Source organism: Mauremys reevesii, linkage group 9 (genome assembly GCF_016161935.1).
Source record: "Mauremys reevesii isolate NIE-2019 linkage group 9, ASM1616193v1, whole genome shotgun sequence".
Classification (NCBI taxonomy): Eukaryota; Metazoa; Chordata; order Testudines; family Geoemydidae; genus Mauremys; species Mauremys reevesii.
Genome location: NC_052631.1, coordinates 57,721,461 through 57,744,357, shown reverse-complemented (window position 1 = coordinate 57,744,357; position 22,897 = coordinate 57,721,461). Strand labels below are relative to the sequence as shown.

General features: G+C 49.7%; 2 protein-coding genes across 10 annotated transcripts in view; one reads left to right on the top strand and one right to left on the bottom strand.

Annotated features, from left to right (window-relative positions):
* The window catches only part of F8 (coagulation factor VIII), a 106,034-nt gene that overhangs the window by 78,303 nt on the left and 4,834 nt on the right, over positions 1-22,897 (top strand). For 5 of the 7 annotated variants that reach the window (XM_039487471.1, XM_039487473.1, XM_039487472.1 and 2 more), the window contains 5 exons: positions 70-218; positions 1,296-1,472; positions 7,874-11,769; positions 15,326-15,461; positions 17,458-17,827. In XM_039487471.1, the coding sequence (XP_039343405.1) occupies positions 70-218; positions 1,296-1,472; positions 7,874-8,029 (482 nt within the window). In that variant the 3' untranslated portion in view covers positions 8,030-11,769; positions 15,326-15,461; positions 17,458-17,827. Of the gene's footprint in view, positions 1-69; positions 219-1,295; positions 1,473-7,873; positions 11,914-15,325; positions 15,462-17,457; positions 17,828-22,897 lie in introns of those variants that run through there. The other 2 variants (XM_039487469.1, XM_039487470.1) reach the window with 2 other exon arrangements.
* LOC120371583 (proline-rich receptor-like protein kinase PERK2) overlaps positions 2,881-22,897 on the bottom strand; it is a 32,692-nt gene continuing 12,675 nt past the window's right edge. For 2 of the 3 annotated variants that reach the window (XR_005584448.1, XR_005584449.1), the window contains exon 3: positions 16,440-17,054. The gene's annotated coding sequence lies outside the window, so the exon portion shown is untranslated. Of the gene's footprint in view, positions 3,363-16,439; positions 17,055-22,897 lie in introns of those variants that run through there. The other variant, XR_005584447.1, reaches the window with a different exon arrangement.

The following is a 22,897-nucleotide window of genomic DNA, read 5'->3' as shown; positions in this document are numbered from 1 at the left end:
AGGCCACCAAATGTGAGTAATGGGCAACCAGAAGGCATCTTGATTTCTATTGCTTCAACTCTCTTCCAGGCTGCTCCATGCCCTTAGGAATGGAGAACAAACGTATCTCCAACCAGCAGATCTCCGCCTCCTCCTACAGTGAGAACATGTTCTCCAGCTGGGCTCCCTCCCAAGCCCGACTTAACCTGCAGGAGAGGACTAATGCCTGGAAGCCAAAGGTAACCAAGGGGCATTAAATGGGGGTTTCCCAGCCCACAGGAGCATTGAGCTAGTGGCAGAGCACTGGCTCGCCATAGTCCCCACCTCTCCCGATGGGAGTCCCTGTGGAGAATGGTAGAGGAGCAGTAGTTGTGGGTCAATCATAGCTGCTCCAGTCTGAGCAGGAGGCGCTGTATGGCAGGGTGCAAGAGGTCTGGCTATGGGACAGATCATAACTACTCCAGTTTTGGCCTCTCCCAGCAGGAGGCACTATAGAGATGAGAGTAGGAACAGTGAGTGCACTTAGCCTGAGCTGTGATCCCTGGCCTGATGTTCAGAAATGTTAAGCACTCACCATTCCCGCCCATTGACATTAGTGGGGGGCTCAGACCCTCTGAGAGTGAGGCCAGTTGAGTTCAAAGTCTCTTTGGATCCAGCAGCTCCATGTAGAACATTCAGACCTCATCCACAATACAAGTAAACTGTGACTGCGACACTGTCATCTGCCATGCTTACAACACACCATGCTGAGTTGTGTCCACACAGCAGCCTTTTTCACAACACACCTGTATCTCCAATGGATTTGTGCATCTGCATCGATCATGCTCCCTGCCGTGTTTGTATCATGGCATTGTGGGAAAATCAGGGTAGCTATCCCACTATGCCTCAGCAGAGCACATGAAGCAATGCATTTTGGGATGCCCTACTGCAAAGAGACTGGGAAGGAGGGCTGGCCAACCAGGTGACACAGATGCTGTCAGGAGATCCTACCTACACAAGGAAATAAGTGTCCTCACTTGGTTCCAGGAGCATGCCATGTGCCAGTCTAGCAGGGCAACACCTGGTTAGCTGAGATTTGTTCTGAAGTTTTAGCACTAACCATGTCCAGAGATGGTTATCAACTTGGCTCAAGGTTACAGCATAGAAAAGGCTTTGGCCTGTTCGCTCCCTGGAGCTGAGGACATTCTTAGAGCAGTGGGAGGGACTGGACATGCCTAAGTAAAAGTTCTGACATGTTGAGAGCTGAGGGGACCATTTGCACTGTGTCTGGTGAGTATTTCCAAAGGGGACATGAAGGCTGGTGTGTCATTCCCCAGGTGAACAGCCCCAATGAGTGGCTGCAGGTGGACTTTGAGAAGATCATGAGGGTCACTGGAATTGTAACCCAAGGCGCCAAAGCCATCTTCAGTAACATGTTCGTGAAGGAGTTTGCTGTCTCTAGCAGCCAGGATGGCTTGCGCTGGACTCCAGTTCTCCAGGATGGTGAGGAGAAGGTAAACAGAGCCAGGCTGGTGCATGGGGGACCAGGGAAAGCCCAAGGGTTCACAGACACTGGTACTCAGGGCCGTCCTTAGGGTATGGCTACACTTGCAGCTGTACAGCGCTGGGAGTTAAACCTGTCTTCGTACAGCTGAGTAGGGAAAGCGCTGCAATCTGGCCACACTGACAGCTACCAGCGCACGGTCGTGGTCACATTTGCAGCATCTGCAGCGGCATTGGGAGCGGTGCATTATGGGCAGCTATCCCAGCGTTCAAGTGGCTGCAACATGCTTTTCAAAAGGGGCGGGGTGGAGTGTGACAGGGAGCGTGGGGGAGAGAGAGAGTGGATTTTTGGAGCCGACGCTGTGTCAGCAGCTGCCTTGCAAGTTCCGACCCCCTCCCCCACCCCTCTCTCACTCACTGAAAGCAAATAGCCCTCTTTGTTTTTTTCCTCACAGACCAGATAAGCAGCCTCCCCGAAACGGACCCCCCGCTCCATCCCTCCCAAGCGCCTGTGCTGCTTCTCTCCTCAAGCCCCCTACCTCCCTCTCTCTTCAAGCAAACACTAGCTGTGGGCGTTCCAAAGGGCGCCCCCTGCCTCTGCTCATTCACAGCAAACAGGAGCTGTGTTTTTTTTTTTTTTATAAGCAGCTCCGGGAGCCCCGGGTTCACAACAAAACAAAGAGAGTTATCTTTCTTAACTTAGGATTATGGGAAAGTTCCAGAGGTCAGTTACAGCATAGTAAGATTATTCTCTGTTTACACTGGCACCCCAGCGCTGCAGCAGCAGCGCTATTCTCTTATTCCTCTCATCGAGGTGGAGTACAAGCAGCGCTGTAGCCAGGGAGATACAGCGCTGTATGTGCCTTGCCAGTGTGGACGAGGAGTGAGTTACAGCGCTGTAAAGCCACCTCCAGTACTGTAACTCTCAAGTGTAGCCAAAGCCTCAGGCATACGCAGCTATGCTGCCTAGGTGACCCGAACATATGGGGCACACCTGGGTCTTAGTGTCCACCTGCCTACCTCTTCCTATCCCTGTTCTGACCCTTCCTGCAGGCTCCCACCACAGCTGGCTGCTGCAGCCCAGTGAGTCTTCCTCTGGAGGGGATCTAGTACTTAAAAGTGAAAAAGCCTTCCAGCCTGCCAGACCTATTAGCACAACACTGAAATTGTTAAAGAGCCATTCAAGTGGTAATGAAGCCATTTAACAGGCATTTGCCAATCCCCAGGTATATACTGTCAGTTTCTGGATTTAGTGACAAAAACAGTTGTGCATGACTGTAATATGTACTCAGAACATGTCAGTCTACAGGACTTTAGTTTAAAATTTGCTTTAAAAATATTTAATTAGTGTGTGGCTGAAGATTATAAAATCACATCTCTAAAAAATCCTTGCATAGATTTTTAGATGCACAAACCGAGTATTCATCTTTAGCCTTAAATGCTTGGATCTTCAGGCATATAGTTTTTTTAAATAAATCATTCAAAAGACCCCCCTTATCTAAAATGCACATGTGAGCCCAGACTGCCATCGGGCATAGGGGCACCAGTTTAATAATACTGCATAGGGTCTCATAAATCCTAAGGATGGCCCTGCTGGTATTCCAGGGCTCACACTTGGAGAGGGGCTGGCAACCTCTCTGTACCTTTATTTAATCAACAGCAACTCCTGGGGCTTTTGCCATGGGCAACTCAAGGGCCACTTGGCAGCAGTGTGCTGCCAGGGTTGTGATGTTGTCTCTTTGGGTGGAGCAATTAGAGGGTTTTTTCTCCTAGGATGAGAAGTCGGTGCTAGGAGTCAGGAGAAGTCGGTGCTAGGAGTCAGGAGAAGTCGGTGCTAGGAGTCAGGTCTGTTCTTGGTGCAATCTTGTTTATGTACCAAGAACGCACACAAAGTCCTGGTTCTTTGAAAAGATAGAAAGAAACAACAGTAGGCAGTTTCTTGGCTGTAAAATTCCCACCTTTGCCCCTCCAGTAGGGGACCACTCACTCATTCCCGAATACCGGACATTCCAGTACTTCTGGGAATGGCATGACCCCACCCCTGCCAGTGTGACCCCCACCCCCACTGGCGGGACCTTGGATGCACAGTGCACACAAGGTCATGCTGCATGGGGCAGCGGGGGACATGCCATTGTTAAGAGCACACTGCTCTTTAGATGGGCGTCCCCCATCTGAACAAAACCACATTCATTTTTTTCTGTGCAGAAGTGGGACATACCCTAGAAAAGCAGGGCTGTCTGGTTTAATACTGGACAATTGGGTTCTTACCCTCAAGTGAGCTCAGCATCCTCTCAGGATCACATTCACAGCTTCTCCAGTCATCCTGCTGGCTTTCTTTCGCTAACACACACAGCTTCCAACCACTCTCCTACCCCCTGAGTTTGTACTCAGTCCACTGAACTGCCAAGTACTTTGGGCAGGCCCTCCATTGTCTCGCCTACATAAAGGGATTTATTTGCTCCTTCCATTGACCCTGAAAAAGAGCACTTGGTACAGCCATTGGATCAGACTCATTAGTCAGGGGGGAGGGATAGCTCAGTGGTTTGAGCATTGGCTTGCTAAACCCAGGGTTGAGTGTTTAATCCTTGAGGGGGCCACTTAGGGATCTGGGGCAAAAATTGGTCCTGCTAGTGAAGGCAGGGGGCTGGACTTGATGACCTTTCAAGGTCCCTTCCAGTTCTAGGAGATTGGTATATCTCCAATTACTACCTTTTTTATTACCTATTAGTAGCTTTCAGCATAACAATGAGGGGCTCCTCCCAAGACAGCCCCCCTCAGCCAGCTGTAAACCCCTATTCGAGGGTGAGAGCTGGTCTACACTAGAAAATTAGTCAAACGTTGCTCAGGGGTGTGAAAAATCCTTGAGTGACCAACTAAGCCAACCTAAAAATCCCTCTGTAGATTTTTAGGTTGGCTTAGTTGGTCACTAAGCCAACCTAAAGGCATGTCTACACTACAAAATTATGTCAACCTAAGAGCAGGTCTACATTACAAACTTACATTGTGCAGCTGCAGCACATCTGGCAAAGATGCTCTAAGCCGATGGGAAAGAGCTCTCCTGTCAGCTTAATAACTCCACCTCCATGAAAGGCGGTCACTGTGTCAGCAGGAGAAGCTGTCTCCTTGACATAGTGCTGTCTATACAGGTTGGCAGAACTAAATCGCTCGGGGGGGGTGTATTTTTCACGTAGTTATACCGAAGTAAGTATGTAGTGTAGACCAAGCCTTAGTTACGTTGGCATACACAGTAATTAAATCGCTTTTGCTCCTTGTGTTGGCAGTGCACATCCTCCCCAGGAGCGCTTGTACCAATTGTACTGTCAGTGTGGGGCATTGTGGGATGGCTTCTGAAAGCCAGTAACAGTCAATGTAAGCTCCACACTCACCTGCGTCAACCTAACTACATCAACATTGACTGTACGCTTCTTGTGGAGTCAGCATAATGGAGCACTTACATCAATGGGAGCAAAATTTTAGTGTAGACACTTAGAGTTAGGTCAAGCTGCCTTGTGTGTGTTGACGGATGAATTCTAAGTCAACCTAGCTACAGCCTCTCGGGGAGGTGGATTTACTACAGTGATTGGAGAACCCCTCCCGTCAGTGAAGGTGCTGTCCACACTGAAGCACTACGGTGCTTTAAAGGGCAGACATAGTCTGAATGTGCTGCAGGGTACTATGGGACTCAGGTAATTCATCTGCTCTTCCATTGAAACAAAACTGTCTTCTCAGGGCACTAGCCAAGGAGAGATGCTGTAGCACCACTTGGCAAACAAACATCTCCTGAGTTGCACTCGCTAGGAGTGCCTGGGCTGGTTGCTGCATGTGGATAGCATAGCACAGTGCTGCTGGAGGTGGGGGGTAACCTTGTTGCAGGGCTGGGCATATTCTTCCTCATTTGAAAATGTCTCACACAAACCAAAACTTTTCCGTTTGTTCCAAAGATTTTCTAATCCTTTAAAAATAAAATTGAAGCAAAATTGGAAACAAAAAGTCATTTTGAATTGAAATATCTATTTTCCATTTTTTTGCATTTTTTTCTTGACCAAAACAATGCAGAGAATTTGACACAAATGCATGAAATATTTCTGTCGACCCAAATATCCAGTTTTAGGTGAGAAAGAGTTTTGTCCAAAAAATTTTGCCCAGCTCTAAGGTTTGCTTTCCTGCCATTGTGCCCATTGGTACTTGCTCCTGTGTGAAGCCTTGCGGTGGTGCAGAATTCCACCAGCCCTGCTTGTAAATACCCTTGTGCCACCTGGCCCGTCAGAAAGCAAAGTACAGGGACTTGTTGAAAACACGCATCACCCCCAAATTAGGCCAGAATAAGGGGCTTGGTAAAATCCTGACTGTGCAATGGCCCAGGGGAATGGGGATAATGGAAGAGAACTGGTTACAGTGTGTTCTGCAGCAGCTGGGAGATGGCACGAACTCGTGACATAGCAATACGGATGATTTAGTTGGGAATTGGTCCTGCTTTGAGCAGGGGGTTGGACTAGATGACCTCCTGAGGTCCCTTCCAACCCTGATATTCTATGATTCTATGAACAGTCTATTAGTATGTGTATTCCCTCTGTGTATAAGAATCATAGAATCATAGACCCAGAGAGTTAGAAGGGACTGCAGGGGCTATCTGGTCTAACCCCCTGTCAAGATGCAGGATTTGTTGTGTCTAAACTATCCAAGACAGATGGCTTTCCAGCCTCCTTTTGAAAACCTCCAGTGAAGGAGCTTCCACAACCTCCCGAGGCGTCTGTTCCATTGTCCTACTGTTCATACAACTAGGAAGTTTCTCCTGAGATTTAATCTAAATCTGCTCTGCTGTAGTTTGAACCCATTGCCTCTTGTCCTGCCCTCTATGGCAAGAGAGAACAAATTTTCTCCATCTTTTTAATGGCAGCTTTCAAATATTTGAAGACCGCTCTCACATTCCCCTTGCCCCCCCCGCCCCCCGCAATCTCCTGTCTTCCAAACTAAACATATGCCATTCCTGCAGCCTTTGCTCATACAGCTAACATTCCATCCCTTTGATTATCTTTGTTGCTCACCTCTGGATCCCTTCCAGTTTCTCTACATCCTTTCTATACATTGGTGACCAAAACTGGACAGTAGAGCAGTGCTGTCACCTCCTGTGATTTGCATGCTATGCCTCTGTTAATGCAACCTAAAATTGCATTTGGTTTTTTTTGCAACAGCATGGCATTGCTGACATGTTGAAGTTGTGATCCACCACAGCTCCCAGATCCTTCTCAGCAGTGCTGCTGCCAAGCCAGTTATCCACCATTCTGTATCTGTGCATTTGGCTTTTCTTTCCTAAGTGCAGCACTTTCCATTTGTCTTTGCTGAATTTCATTTTGTTGTCTATAGCCCAGTTCTCCAAGTTAACAAGTTCCCTCTGAATTTTAGCTCTATCCTCCAAAGTGTTGGCATCTGCCCCCCAGCTTTGTGTCATCTGCACATTTGATCGGTATGCTCTCTATACCTACATCCAGGTCATTAATAAAGATGTCAAACACCACCCCATACACTGCCTCCCCATATATTAGACCTTGGCTGTAACAGAATGATAGAGAAAGCCTATTAGAGCAATTAGCTGTCTGCACCCGACGCAGTGCAGAACTGATTCTTCTAGTTTATTCTCCAGATCTTTGTCCTGTTTATTTTTAAATTTCCCAAGTGATGAAGCTCCTACCCCTTTCCTTGGGAATCTCTGCTGCAATCTGATAGACCCTGCTGTTTATAATCCTCCTCCTCTGCTGTTATCTTCCTTTGCTTCCTAGGTATGTCCTCTGCTTGCACCACCCAAAATAATTCCCCTCCTTCAGATACAGGGATTGCCTTCCTTAGTATTGTCCTACCCAGGGCCAGCTCCAGGCACCAGTGAAGGAAGCAGGTGCTTGGGGAGGCACAGCTGGGTCTTTATAGAATCATAGAATATCAGGGTTGGAAGGGACCTCAGCAGATCATCTAGTCCAACCCCCTGCTCAAAGCAGAACCAATCCCCAGACAGATTTTTGCCCCAGATCCCTAAATGGCTCCCTCAGGGATTGAACTCACAATCCTGGGTTTAGCAGGCCAGTGCTCAAACCACTGAGCTATCCCTCTCCCCAGTGAGTCCCTTAGTAAAGAGGGAGTAAAGGACCGACCGACGAATTGCTGCTGAAGAATGAAGTGGCACGATTGAGTTGCCGCCGAAGTGCCACTGATTGCCCCACTTTGCCGCTTGGGGCAGCAAAAAAGCTGGAGCCGGCCCTGCTCCTACCTCCAGCTGAGTGAGATTCCCCACTAGAGTAACTCCACTGACATGCAGGGGCTGGTTCCTGGGATGAATCTCTGAATCTTTCCCCACTGGGGGAGTGAGCAGCCCTGACATGGCAGAGCAGAGAAAGTGCCAATGATTTCTTCCTCCTTTCAGATCTTCCAGGGCAACCAAAATCACTTCAGCACCGTGGTGAACTCCCTGGATCCTCCGCTCTTTGCCCGGTATCTAAGGATACACCCCCGCAGGTGGCAAAACCACATTGCCTTGAGGACGGAGTTCTTAGGCTGTGACACCCAGCAAACATACTGATGTGCTGACAGCTTTGTATTAAAGGACCTAGCTTTGGCTGGACGCTGAACCATCACCAAGCCTGGAGTGACCCAAAGAGGAAGATCTTCAAAACCCATATGAAGGGCCACATTTACTGCAGGTCTAAGCAGAAGCAGCACCATTCACTTCAGTGGAGTTTCATGCATTTACACTAGCTGGGTTGGGAATGTGGCACAGAGCACTCCAAGTGGTCAGAAGAAAGGATCCTGCAAAGGTTTATGGGTTGCCTGCCCTTCCCCGTCTTTCTCTTTCTCATATACTGTGTGTCATATAGTCAGAACATAGCACTAAATAATTAAACTGTAATTTTCCAGGAAACATCTGCCGCCACCCCCACCTCTCTTCCCCAGGCTCAGCCAGCCTTGAAATCCCCATGGGGTTTAGCGTCAGCATTCACAGCAGCTAATAATTAATTAGCCACTGAGATCTGCTTCATTATTTTCCCCCATAAACTGTCAGTGACCTGGCCCTGGCCCCAGCATGAGCGATTGAGGGCGTGGTCTGGAGGGAGAGATAAGAACGTCGCCCAAGGGCCACATTTTGCAATCAGCTGGGGTTCAGTGCACCCAGCGGCCCCTGCCAGAGTCCAGGCTGGGGCTGTGCTAGCTAGGCAGAATGCCTGAAGCCAGCGGCCATGCAGCCTGACTCAGGGCTGTGGGATTTGCCCCACATGCCCTTTTGTTTCCCTTCCTTTGCTGAGTCAATAGTGCTCCTGTCATGGCCCAGTGCCACCATTCTGTCTTCTGCAAGTTGCTCTCTTGTTGGCAGTCATCTCCTGGAGCAAACCCTCCTCCGCCTGGGGCTTTCTCCCTTTCTGTGCTCACGGTAGCCTGCTGTGGGACTTTGGCCCCTCATGCGCTGATACCACGAAGAGTGCAGCCCAGGCAGGCTCTCAGATTGTCACAAACAAGGATACTTCCTGTCGCACACACGTACCCACCCCCGCCCAGATGCACTGTCAGGCCAGAGGCCATTGGAGATTTCCATTCAGTTGGGGCATTTTACAGTAAGGCCATCTAGCCCACATTGCTTCTTCATACTAACCACCGAACGTTAGGGGAATCTGGAGTGGGAGCTGGATTTGGCTGTTATGCTCTTTCTCTGCTTTGGCTGAACCCAGTGGCTGCTTTCCCATTAACTTTAGGTAGACTGGGCCTGGATCCAAACTGTGTGACTTGGGCCCATCTTGGCTTATGCTAGTGTCTGCTGCCAGCATATTAGAAACAACAGTGCTTGGAGCTCTATGATTAGACTAGACTGCCAGGCTGTGATCCAGTCCCTTTCCCAGCCTGCACTATACACACTGGCCACACACTGTGTAGAATCCAAACTCGCCGCTTCCTGAGGGTTGGTTTTATTAACAAGGCCACAATAAGATAACGTTCAGCTCAGACCGTCTCCCCTGGCTTGGCTGCTCCTAAGGCTCCTCCCTCTTGACTGCTCAGCCTACACCCCAGATCCTCAGTCCCCGGAGGGCCCCTCCTACCTCCCTTATAGCCAAGTGGGATAATGAGTTACCTGACTTGGAGACTCAGCAGAACACAATTAACTCTTTCCCAGCAGGGTCACCAGGGTGGAGTCTTTCAGTCAAACACTGCTAGCCTGTGACAGGCACAGAGACAGACTGACCCCCACCTCTGGAACACAGCCAGGAAAAGAGCAGGCATGGACCCCTCAGTATTATGGTCCTGGTGTGGTTATAGTTAGGTTCCAGTGTTTTCAGATGGGTGCCCACCTACAATGACCTTTTCACTTCTCCCCCCCCCCAGCTCATTTTTCCTGGATTTTACAACTACCAAATCCCCAAACTGTGCAGACATTGTTTTAACTGAACCGAACAAAAATAAAAATGATCTTACTGAGGTAATCCTAATAAAGGCCAGACTCCAGCCAGATGGCACTGTGCTTGCTTTCAGGGCTTGTGACCAAGCCAAGCACTCACTACTGGAAGCCAGTGCCAGCAATGCAGACCACATAAAAGCTCTCACCCCTAGGTAAAGTTTAGCAGCAAAATATTTTTAGTCACCAATCTACTTGGAGTGGAAATATGGAAGCAGAGGGATCCTCTGATGAGGATGCTGACGCTGAATTTGCTTCATGGGACCTTCATTGACTGATCCCAGACAACCCCATTTCGTCTCATACCAGGGTTGATTCAGGGGTTAGACAGTGCACATTTCTGCTCAGCTCCAATGGGCATTCAGAGCGCGCTACACTAGAACTAGTCAGAAAATCATTTTTTCCCCACTCCGAAAAATGTCAAAAAATGTGGGTTTTTGTTTGAAAATTTTCTTTGCAGTTTTTTTAGATTTTTTGTTGAAAAACTAAAAACTGGGGAGGGGGGAGCAGGAGAGAAATCACAAAAACGGAAACAAGTTCCTTTACGCCAACAAAAGCCCAATCATTTTTTACAAAAGTGGACTTTTGTTTTTGGTGAAAATATCTGTTTCACCGAGAAGCCTAAAAAGACTTCCCTCCCCTTTAAACTACCATCCAGCTGTGAGGCCCCAGGTTTGTCGCATTCCGGCAGGTCAGAGCGTGAAACGTTTAGAGAGTCTGGCAGAGGATAGAGGCTGCAGCAATAGGAACATGGGGAACATATCAGTTAGTGAGATTAGATGAGCTAATGTTGAGGCATTGGGGAGGGAAGTGGGTCCCTCTCTCAAAAAGTGATCCACTGGGTGGAAAAGCTGGAGAGCACCTGACCTCCCTTAACTAAACCCAGTGAAGATGGTTCACCAGCTAAGCTTCCATAGTCAGCCTGCTCTTTGGGGATCACTGCCAACTCTGTCCAGTTGCCAAGGATTCAGGGGGAAGGTGGTGCAGGGGTGAGAGTACAGGGCAGCGAGATGGAGGGGGAGCTCCCTCCCCTCTCCCTGGCTTGGTAAAGCACACAGCTCCCTTGCTGTCCCCCTCCTCTCTCTGGCTTGGAGCTCCCTGTTGCATTAGGTCTCAGGCTGACCCTTTGGGTGAGAGTGGGCGCCTGGCTCACCTCTTACATAGTTCTCTGGTGCGGTTCTGAGGTGCTCCCTTCCATTGGTGCCGTGTAAGCAGGCCTGCCCCCTGCCAGGGGATGGCAGGCAGGCCAGACAAAAGAAAACTAGTTCCACGGCCCTTGCCTCATGCATGGGAGAGGGGAGCAGGCTTTCAGCGCTGCAGGCTGTTGCGGCTCCCACTCTTCTGGGTGGCTAAATAGGGTCTCAACAGCAATAACAGCCCAGACGGCTGAGGCGAGTGGTGCACACCATGCTCCAGCTACTACCAACACAGTGCCCCGTCTGGTTTGGGTGGCACCCAGTTCCCTGCGTTCCTCCCTTTTATAGAACCCTTGGCAGGGTCAGACAAGCCTGGGTAGGGGCTGGTCCTTAACCCCCTCTTGACTGGTGTGTGTGGAGGGTCAACTCAACTCCCTCCCCCCACAGCTGAATAGTGATGTGAGAGCTCCCCGTTTTGTTTCAATCTACTTTAACCAAGGCAGGTGTTGGGAAAGGGGGGTGATGTCATAAAAGCAGCAGGGTTCCACATGACAGCTTTAGAACCCAGAATGGGAGACTCCAAGATCAGATGTGATCAGGGGTGTGTGTGTGTGCACGCGTGTGCATGAGCACATGCACATGTCCTCTGGGGCTGTCACTCTGCAATTTGGCCATCATCTGGAACCAGAACCCTGATTTGTTCCCCAGGGGCTCGGCCTCACTGCCCTAGGGCTGCCACTGACAGTGAGTACTTCGTAATTTGCTCTGTACAAAAATCTTTTTACGGACCTGATGGCCTGACAGTAAGAGGGTCTCAGTTCTTGCTCTGTAATGTATTGTACTGCCCTTGTATTGCCCTGGTAAAAGATGAGAAATACAGCCTTGATATTCTGGAGTTCATTGATATCTCTCTGTGCGCGCGCGTGTGTGTGTATATGTGTGTGCAGGTACAGATGTGTGTGCATGTGTATGTGTGGGACAATGATTTTCCTGGGGACTGTAATAACAGCTCTTTGCATGGGTGGCATAGCGAGATTCCAAGATGTTGCTGGCCAGCCACTCCCTTGGAGGAAAGCAACACAAAGTTTGAAGCAGGTTGGTCTCAGTGGAGGAATGTCTTTCCCTGCCACTGGGTGACTTGTGGGCTGTGAGCTGGGCTGTAATAGACAGTGGTAAATGTTCCCTACAGCAGTGCTAGCTCAATGGCACAAGGCAGCAGGACAGACAAAGAGTATCTTCAGTGGATCCTAGAGATCCTAACAAGGATGGCAGCCTGAAGACTAGGCCTGCCAGCTGGCGGAGGCACATGGGACATCCATCCTCTGTGCCCTAACACTCCACTCTTGTGAGTGGTCAGCTGGGGATCGAAACACACAAGCATCCTGTTCTTACAGTGCTGCACAGGGCAGGATTCCTGTGTATTTCAGTAGGCATGAAGGACGTGCCATTGCACAGGCCATCAGTGCATCCCCCTGGTATTCCACATGCAGCAGCAGCAGCCAATATCTGACACCTCAGCTGATGGGAGGATTCAAACATAATGCCCCCAGGTGGTGCTGCATTGCTTTATGTGAGCAGCCAGAGGATCCCTTCCTCACTGGCCCCTGCAGTGACTATTGCCCAGAGCAGGAGATCCGATTACCCTTCAGCCCAACTGCATCATCACAATAATAACCTGCTCATGGGAACAGAGTGACCAGCCTGAAGGACGACTCCTCATGCTCATCAGAGCAAGGAACTCCTGCCTGTGTGGCTGGTGGCTAAGAAGGACTCGGAACAGTCCGTCTCTCAGTGGCTTGCAAGCTGATCTTATCTTTTATTTTAGGAACAGGAGACCAAACAATGCCCCTTTCCAAGGTGATCTTTCCAGAACCCAGAGCAGCTGCAGGATATACACTGAATCCAGGCATTCCAACTCGCTCAGTGTCAGAACACAGCTGGCTAGGGCCACTGCACTGCTCAATGATTTGCTCCACAATACCCTTCCATGATGGACCACCCTCCTCATATGAACCAGCAGCTCACAAGCTAGTGCCAAAGAAACCCTGGGTGTCATCTGACATGCCCTGCAGGGATCCATCCTGCACAGGCAGAGGCATGGACCAGATGGCTAGGCAGCTCTGTAGTTCCTGTCATTGTACTAAGCAACCCTGGGGGGAAAGTGGGGTTGGGTCCCCTGGGAAGTGTGGCCTACTTTAGAGTGACAGGTACCTCCTCCAGTGATTAGCCTGCCCTTGCCAGCTGTGTTCTGAAGCTATTGGACTAGATCCTGGTCTCCCTGTTCCATATAGTCACTGCAGCTTCCTTGGCATTGGTAAAATCAGCTGGAAAGGGGCCAGGAGGCCAAAATGGTTGGTCTTGGCTTGAAAGGGGGCAGTGGCCAAAATCAAGGTGTGAGAGGGTATACTCAGGGGCACCAGTGGAGAATGGCTGCAGGGCTAGTGAGATGCATTGAAAGGATGTCAAGTATCAGAGGGGTAGCCATGTTAGTCTGGATCTGTAAAAAGCAACAAAGAGTCCTAACTCAATCTATAAGGTGCCACGGGACTCTTTGTTGATTGAAAGGATGGTGGTGCTCTCTCGCCAGCTTCATCCTGCTCAAAGCAGGAGTCGCAACTCGCTGCCCTCATCCCAGATGCTGAGTTTTTTAAATATAGTGATAAAGAGATCTAAAAGAATCAATCAGTTGGACAGAAGGTCAACCCAGGAAGTGTCCAATCTGGAGTGTTCCCAAAGTATGAAGCTAGCTTTGAAATTCCAGGCAGCAGGGTATCAACAGGGAAACTGCACTAAACCTCCAGTTCATGGGAAAAGTCACAAGTCTCCTGCAGCGACTCCAGCTGCCCAGAAGTCACTTGACTCAGTAATGACTGTGGAGTGCTGGATTGTGGGTGGTGGATTTGTAAAGCCTGACAGGCTCCTGGACTAGTTTCCAGAACTGTCTCTTTAAATGTATCTTTTCCCCCGCGAATGGAAACAAGACCTAGTTTCCCCTTGCCATATGAGTCGGAGCTCCTCAAATCCCCAGCCCCCATGTCATCTCAAAACAAGAATTCAAAGGTTCTGCAGAGTTAAAGGGCCAGATCCTTAGCTAATGTAAATTGTAGCTTTGTTGCATTCAGTAGAATGGTGCCACACAGTTTACACCAGCTGACGATCTGACCCGAAGTGCTTGCATGGTGTAAACTGGTAGCAAGTGCTAACAGTGCAATTAGGTTGATTTGGGGAGAGAGGGTCTTTCCTGCAACAGCATCTTAGGATTACAGAAACCTACTCAGTTTAGGGTCAGGGGAGTTTGATAAACTCTGTTACAAAATAAACCCTGGTCATTCTTTCAAGAAACAGCCTGGAGGGATTATCCATCACCTGGGAGCTTCTCTGAGATATCTCACTGATGGTTTCATCCCCCTCCCCCACAAAGCCATATGCCAGGTTATCCATTTCCCTCTTTTCTAGCCTCTCTCTTCTTTCTGCCTCTTCTTCCTCTCTTCTCACTCTCCTTTTTTCTTGTGGCTGATCTTGCTTAGACTTCAGGTATCCATGTGAGTAACTTGGTTCCAAACAGCAAACCCAAACCCTTTGCTGCTTGGTGCTGCACTACTGGTGGATTTTGGCCCCACAGGAGTATCACATAGGGCTCATCAGTGGTGTAGTGCTGGTATACTGGCTCCTACATCACCCCTACTCCTACCTGCCAGCACAGAGGTATTTTGTACACCTGGTATTGTTTACAACTGCCTTCAGGCTGTTCTAAATTATGCCAGGGAATTGGCTTGTCAACGCAGCTGGCCCAGGATTGGGAGAGCACAAAGACCACCTTTGCAACTACCTCTTGAACTGCAACAGCCACAGCTTGAGGATCTGGGTCATAGTCACTGCTGTGACACAGAACTACGCTGTCTATTGCTTATGCACAGGCCACCCTGGATCCTGCCAAGAGGCCAGTGACCTTTTTCTGGGTGTCTTTGCTTTGGGCTTTTATTCCTCTCCCTCGATACATTTTAATTTCTTAAAGCATTTAAAAAGAAAAAAATATCCCCCACACTGAAAGGCACCAAAATAAACATTTGTTACAATGTCAAAGTGCTGGCTAAAAAGGGCTTTTTCCCCAAATAAAATGGCAAATGACAAGAGAATCAGGGCAAAAATGGCTTCATCTGGTTTTTAAGGTCAGGCTTGACAAAGCCCTGGCTGGGATGATTTAGTTGGTGTTGGTCCTGCTTTGAGCAGGGGGTTGGACTAGATGACCTCCTGAGGTCCCTTCCAACCCTGATATTCTATGATTCTATCTCTTGGTCAGGACTCTAGAAACAGCAGAATCCAGATCCAGCCATCCCTGGGAGACCACATGGGATACATCTGGGAACCCTGCAGGCCCAGGAAATCGATCACCTGTGGTACACCTAGGGGCCCTGTAGGCCCAGGAAACTGACCAGGTGGGGGACACTTATCTGACCCTAACAGACAGACCCTCAATACTTCCAGGAAGGCCTAACCCACCCCCAAGTTCCTTCCTGTTATATCCCGAAAGGAAATTACTTTTCGACCTAAAATGTGCTGCTCATTTCAATCCTGTGCATGAGCAGGAAGCACACTATCCAGGGGAGACACTTGATACTGGTAATGTCAAACCCTGCTGCTGTAACAGTGGGTTCTCAACACCAATTCTATGAAAACAGATATGGGAGACTGATGTAAGGGGACAATTAACATTAATTAGCAACAATTTGTTATTCCCAGAATGAATCCCATGCTGCATAAAATCGATCACTTGATGATTACCTGTTCTGTTCATTCCCTCTGAAGCACCTGGCATTGGCCATGGTTGGAAGACAGGACACTGGGTTAGTGGACCATTGGTCTGACCTAATATGGCTAGTCTTATGTTTTTACAAAATACAGAACCAGACCCAAAAATGGGAAACAACCCGGAGGGAGGGGAGGGGGCCTACTGAATAGGAGCTGGGGTCAATTCCCACCCTACACTGATCTGCTGGGTGACCTTAGGCAAGTCACTTCCCCGCTCTGTGCCTCAGTTTCTTTTCTGTAAAATGGGGATCATGGCATTGCCCTCCTGTGTAGAGTACACCTGAAAAACGCTATAGAAGAGCTCAGGATTATTATTATTATATGTATCCAGGTACTTACAAGACCCATCTGAGCCCCTCCCAAGTATTCATTCTCACAAAACCTCCATCAGGTGGGGGCAGTGCTATTATCTCCACTTTACAGGGGGTGGGAAACCATGGCAGAGAGAGACAAAGTGACCTATCCAAGCCTATGGCAGAGCCAGGAATTGAACCCAGCCCAGTACTTTAACTACAGGATCAGCCTTCTCCTTGTATGAGCTGAATCAAGGAGCTGTTAATTACACTGAAGATCCCCCATGCTGTTTGAACGCATTTAATGCCCCCATGAGTGTCAGATATCTGAGAAGTCATTGTCCGTTGTATCTTCCATGCAGCATCTGCAGCTTGTGGGGGACAGGGTAAAGAGGATACACTGCTGTTGTCTGGCAACTTGTGCCTCCCAGCAATATTTGTAATGCTCAGATGCAGTGTCAATTTAATATCAGATATATTCTCTGTTGGAGGACTCCATTTGCCTCTGGCAGGGGTGTGGACTGGCTGATTCAATAGGTTCTTTTCTATCTCAGCTATGATCCTAATGGTTCTCTTCATATTTCAGAGTAATTCTCCTCTTCCCTGCTGTTTATACTATGGTTAGCTGCAGGATCGTAGTTTGCTCTCTGCATTTATAGGCTCCCACAGCAGTATTTTCATTGTTATGAGCCTGCCTCATGCACTATTAGGATAAGGAAAGCATGAATCGAAACAGCCCTTCTTCCCCTAGGGATGCACAAGAAAGTCTTTAGAAGTGCTCATAACAGCACAGTTCCTAGCTATGCCTGCAATCAGATGACAAGGTGTGAGTCCATGGATCATTCTGTAGACATCCAAATCCTGGATCCAGATTTCCCCAAACGGTGCGGATGTTGGAATCCCAGCTTTATAGCTCAGGCCTTGCCTCTGTATTAATAAATTCAGAATCTATCTTAGTGAGATGCTCTTTCTAGCAAGAATACACTTAAGAGCCCGTCCGACTGGCTAGCCAGGGAGTAGAGAATTAAGGGACTACTTTCAAAGGTGGGCTGCAATTTGCACCCACTTAAGCCTGCATGAGCGCATCCAAACAGGCACTACAGGCACAGTTGTGCATTATTTGGGCCTGTTCCAAAGGCCACTGAAATCAGTGGAAAGGTTCCCACTGACATCACTGGGCTTTGGATCAGGCCCTGTGTGAACAGCTACTCACCAGCATGTTGGGCTCATACGTTTTTCTGCTGTAATAAGGGGAATGGGTTTGGGAAATTTTCTCCTTAGTAACTGATGAGTCTTTTCTCAGAATAACAAAACCCCAACCTGTTTACAGTTTTCAGTCTTCTTGTGGTCAAAGAATGCCTAAAGATCAAGACTAGGGCCCGGCAAGCGTGTGAGAGGCCAGGTGGAACCAGGTGAGGCGAATCCAGCCCTGTGAGAAGTCCCCTGGCAGGAAGAAGCCATGGCACTGCTGTTGCACAAGGCTGCGTATCCTCTGCTAGTCCAGCTGATTGCCTCTGCCTCCTGCTACCAGTCCACCTCCAAGCCTGAGGTCATCTCCCACCCACCCAGGCACCTCTTCAGGATCAGAGAGCGGGGAGCCCAGAAACCAGTCCCAGGAAGACTTCTGACTTGGCAGGAGAAGGGGAAAGTTTACCCCTTTGCTGTGGGAGAGAGAGGAGTGTCAGGCCAGGAAATCCAACGTAAGTAGCAAAAGCAGCAGCTAAAGCCACATTATGTAGAGACAGGCCTCATGCCTCCAGCTCTATGGGCTGGAAGTAGAGAATGGTACTGCCAGATCCATTGGTAGTGCTCATAGATGATGTATTTAACCCCCCCCCCTCTCTCCTGGTGTCTGGGATCTGGAGGCTGAGGTACACGATGGATGTGAGGCTTATTGTTCTCTTGGAGTCAGTTCAGTGTTGGAGAAAGGGACAGGATTTGCAGCTCTGAAACTATAAATTCTCAGTGTATCCATAAGAGCATCTACAGCACTGGCCCTAGCTATTGTGGCAAAGTTCCTCCTCTCCTCTAGTAGGTCCTGCGCTTATTGGCGGATTTCTTCCCCTTAGTGGTTTTCCCCTTGGATGAAACCCATAGTCTGGATCAACTACTCCTATGTCTGATTAGGAGTAGCGGGGCTAGGGGGGAACCCGGGCCCGCTCTCTACTCCGGGTTCCAGCCCAGGGCCCTGTGAATTGCAGCAGTCTCTATAGTGCTACGTGTAACCGCTGCTTGACCGCTACAGCTCCCTGGGCTACTTCCCCATAGCCTCCTTCAAACACCTTCTTTATCCTCACCACCAGATCCTCCTGGTGTCTGATGCTGCTTGATTGTATGGTGTTTTCCTCAATCCTCCAGTAGTACCCCCTCTCAGTTCTTAGTTCCTTGTGTCTCTTGCTCCCAGCTCCTCATGCGCACTTCTTTCCTCTGGCTCCTCCTCCCTAGACTGGAGTGAGCTCCTCTTTTTATACCAGGTGCCTTGATTAGCCTGTTCTGATTGGCTGCAGGTGCTCCAGTCAATGTAGCTCTCTCCGGTGCCTTCTAGAAAGTTCTTAATTGGCCCCAGGTGCCTTGATTAGCCTGGAGCAACTGCCATTTTGGTTCCATGGTACTAGGGATTTGCTTAGCCTGGAGCTAACATACCTGCTCCTCAGTACTTTCCTGTAGCCATCCGGCCTTGCTCCATCACATATCCCCCCCCTCTGCTCAACACCATAGGGTTGGGCAACTTGGGACGCCAGGCAGTGTGCTCGTGAAAGACCATCAGCGTTGCCATGGTGGCATCCAGCCCTATGCCGTATGCGGAACTGGAATGGTTGGAGGGATAAGAACCACCTGGTGACCCTTGCATTCTTTTCCTTATTTCTCTGCATCCACTGGAGGGGTGCGTGGTCCATCACAAGAGTAAATCACCGGCCCAAGAGGTAATAACGCAGCGTCTCCATGGCCCATTTGACAGCAAGGCATTCTCTCTCGACTACTGCATACTTCCGTTCTCGTGGGAGCAGCTTTCTGCTTAGGTAGAGAATCGGGTGTTCTTCATCTCCAATCATTTGGGACAGAACTGCCCCCAACCCCACCTCAGAGGCATCTGTCTGTAAAATACATTCCTTGGTAAAGTCCGGGGCTATGAGTACGGGGTCATTACAGAGGGCTGTCCGAAGGTCTACAAACGCCCCTTCTGCTGCGTCGATCCACTTCACCATGTCTGGACCTCGAGCCTTCACCAGATCCGTTAGAGGACTTGCCCTACTGGCGAAGTGGGGAATAAACCGTCGGTAGTAGCCTACCATGCTTAGGAATGCACGGACCTGCTTCTTTCGGGTCAGCCGGGGCCAGTTTTGAATTGCTTCTAGTTTATTAGTTTGGGGCTTCACTATACCTCTTCCTACAATATATCCCAGGTACCTAGCCTCTGCTAGTCCTATGACACACTTAGCAGGATTAGCGGTGAGGCCAGCCCGCCTTAAGGTGCGTAGCACTGCCTCAACTTTCTCCAAGTGGGTTCCCCAGTCTGCCGTATGGATGATGACATCATCTAGGTATGCAGCTGCATAACTAGTATGGGGGCGCAGCAGCTTATCCATGAGGTGCTGGAATGTGGCTGGGGCCCCATGTAACCCAAAAGGGAGGACAGTGTACTGGAATAGCCTGTCTGGGGTGGAGAACGCTGTCTTTTCTTTAGCTGTTTTGGTCAGGGGAATCTGCCAATACCCTTTTGTCAGATCCAGTGTAGTCAAGAATCGGGCACTACCCAGTCAGTCAACCAGTTCGTCGATGCGTGGTATGGGGTATGCATCAAATTGGGATACTTCATTCAGTCGGCGAAAGTCATTACAGAATCTCGTGGTACCATCAGGTTTGGGCACTAGAACGATTGGACTGCACTACTGACTGTAGGATTCTTCAATAACGCCTAATTCTAACATTTTCTTTACTTCGGCCTTGATTTCTTCTCTTTTGGCTGCTGGGATTCGGTAGGGTCTCAGTGTTATTTTGGCTCCAGGGATCGTGCGGATATGGTGATAGGTCTCAGTCGTCCGCCCCGGTTTTGTAGAGAACACATCTTGATTGCGATTAATCATGTCGGCTGCCTCGATCTTTTGGATTGGCGTCAAGTCGGGTGATATCTTCACTTGCTCATGTAAGTTATCCTCCTGGGGAAGGGTCTCCCGGGTGACTAAGCATGCCTCTCGATCATGCCAAGGGTTTAGAAGATTGATGTGGTAAATTTGCTCCGGTTTCCTGCGGCCTGGCTGCCGCACCTTATAGTTTACCTCTCCCATGGCTTCAATCACTTCATAGGGTCCCTGCCACTGGGCCAACAGCTTGCTTTCTGCTGTGGGCACAAGGACCATTACTCGATCCCCTGGTTGGAACCGTCGAAGTTTTGCTTGGTGGTTATAATGGGCCCATTGGGTCTCCTGTGCTTTCTCCAAATGTTCTCATACAATGGGTGTAACTCGGGCTATCCGATCCCTCATCTGTATTACATGCTCGACTATGTTCCTTCCGGGATTTGGCTCCTCTTCCCAGGCTTCTCTGGCTATATCCAATATGCCTCGGGGGTGGCGCCCATATAGTAGTTCGAATGGAGAGAAGCCTGTGGAGGCTTGTGGAACTTCCCGGATGGCGAACATGAGGTAAGGCAATAGGGTATCCCAGTCTTTCCCATCCCGGCTCACCACTTTCCGGATCATGGCCTTGAGGGTCCTATTGAAACTTTCCACAAGGCCGTCTGTTTGCGGGTGGTATACAGAAGTCCGTAGGGCTTGTACATGGAGCAATGAACAGAGATCTTTCATCAGCTTAGACACGAAAGGTGTCCCTTGATCAGTCAGTATCTCCTTGGGTAGCCCAACCCGGGAAAAGATCTGTACTAGCTCCTTAGCTATTGTCTTGGAAGCTGTGTTGCGTAGGGGGACAGCTTCCGGGTATCGGGTAGCATAGTCTAGTACAACCAGCACATGTTGGTGGCCCCGAGCTGTCTTCTCTAGGGGCCCAATCAGATCCATGGCTATGCGTTCAAATGGTACCTCTATTATTGGAAGAGGTATCAAAGAGGCCCGTAAGTGTGGGCGAGGGCTATGTAGCTGACACTCTGGACAAGAGGTGCAGTATCACCTGACATCTTCATGTACTCCTGGCCAGAAGAACCTCCGCAGGATCCTGGCCTGGGTTTTCTCTACCCCTAAGTGTCCTCCAAACAGGTGACTGTGGGCGAGGCTCAATATGGCTTTTTGATGTTTTCGTGGCACCAGAAGTTGATGTATCTCCTGCTCCTGCATTTGCACCACACGGTACAGGAGATCTTTCTTCACTATAAAGTAGGGTCCTGGACCTCGGACCTTCCCCTCCACTGCTATCCCATCTATCTCAGCCACCTCTTTCCTAACGTTATCATATCTGGGGTCCTCTGCCTGGTCCCGTCCGAATGTCTCTCTCCCAGGACTACCCTGCCTGAGCTCCCAGGGGCCGGCTTCTGCTTCTTCCAATGGCCTGTCACCCTCATGGCTGGGGCCAGCCTCCGGCTCACCTTCCGTGTTGGTAGTTTCTCTGTTGGCTGTTCGTGCCCATCTGCCTACTAGCGCAGTCTTCTGGCCCTGGGTCAGGATCTGGGTTCCCAAAGCCTTCGCGGCCTTCCTTTCTTTTTTTGTCTTCCGGGCCTTATGGGAGGCTGAGAATAGATCCTGAGAAAACTCAGAAAACATGGGGGGTTGACATTCCCCCAATGATGAGTCACTGTCAACAGGGTCTCCACTTCCCTGCAACCTCTCAGGGGGAAGTAAGTTATCAAACCCTGGATAGTCTCTCCCAATAACTACAGGATATGGGAGTTTAGGTACAACGCCCACTGTCACCTCAATGGGGTTCCCCTGAACTTCTATCTCCACTGGGATGGTGGGGTATTGGCTCATGGCCCCATGCACACATGTCACTGCTACACGTTTGGCTTGCAGCAGCTGGCTACTTTTTACCAGCTTACCCGATATAAGGGTGATAGCACTTCCTGAGTCCACCAGTGCTGTAGTCTCTGTTCCATTTATCTTCACTGGCCTGGTATAGTTATGTGGGGCTAACGCAATGCCCGCAAGGTGGATAAGGGAGCATGGGACCTCCCAATACCCCAAGTTGCATTGCATAGGCTCTTCGGCGCTGGGACACTGTGCTGCTATGGGTCCCCACTCCCCACATGCATAACATCTATAACTGTTTCTAGTCAGTCTCCCATCATGTGGGCTAGGGGGTTTAGTCCCAGGGTTCCCTCCACTCAGGCCAATCCCTTCCTTCTGGAGTCTCTGTTGGTTTTCAGCCCCCCTCTTCCTCCACCTAGGACTCCCCAGGCGTTTGGCTGTCCCTCCTTCCAGGGTTGGGGTTGGGTGTTTGCTACGAAAGGGGCTTTCCTTGCGTAGTTGGGTCAATTCCCTGGCTGTCATGCGTCTTTCTACCAGCGTGATCATCTCATCATAGGTGCACGGATTGTTCGGCCTACCCATTTGCGGAGACCTGGTGGCAGTGCCCTCCTGTACCGGTTGATGACCAGAACCTCTAGTATCTCTTCCGGACTCCGGGATTCTGTTTGCAACCACTTTCGTGCGAGATGGACGAGGTCATATAATTGGGATCGTGGGGTTTTGTCTTCCCGGTACCTCCACTCATGATACCGCTGGGCCCGTACTGCGGATGTTACCCCAGATCTGGCCAAGATCTCTGCCTTCAGCTGGGAGTAGTCTGCTGCAGCTTCTTCAGGCAGATCATGGTAGGCCTTC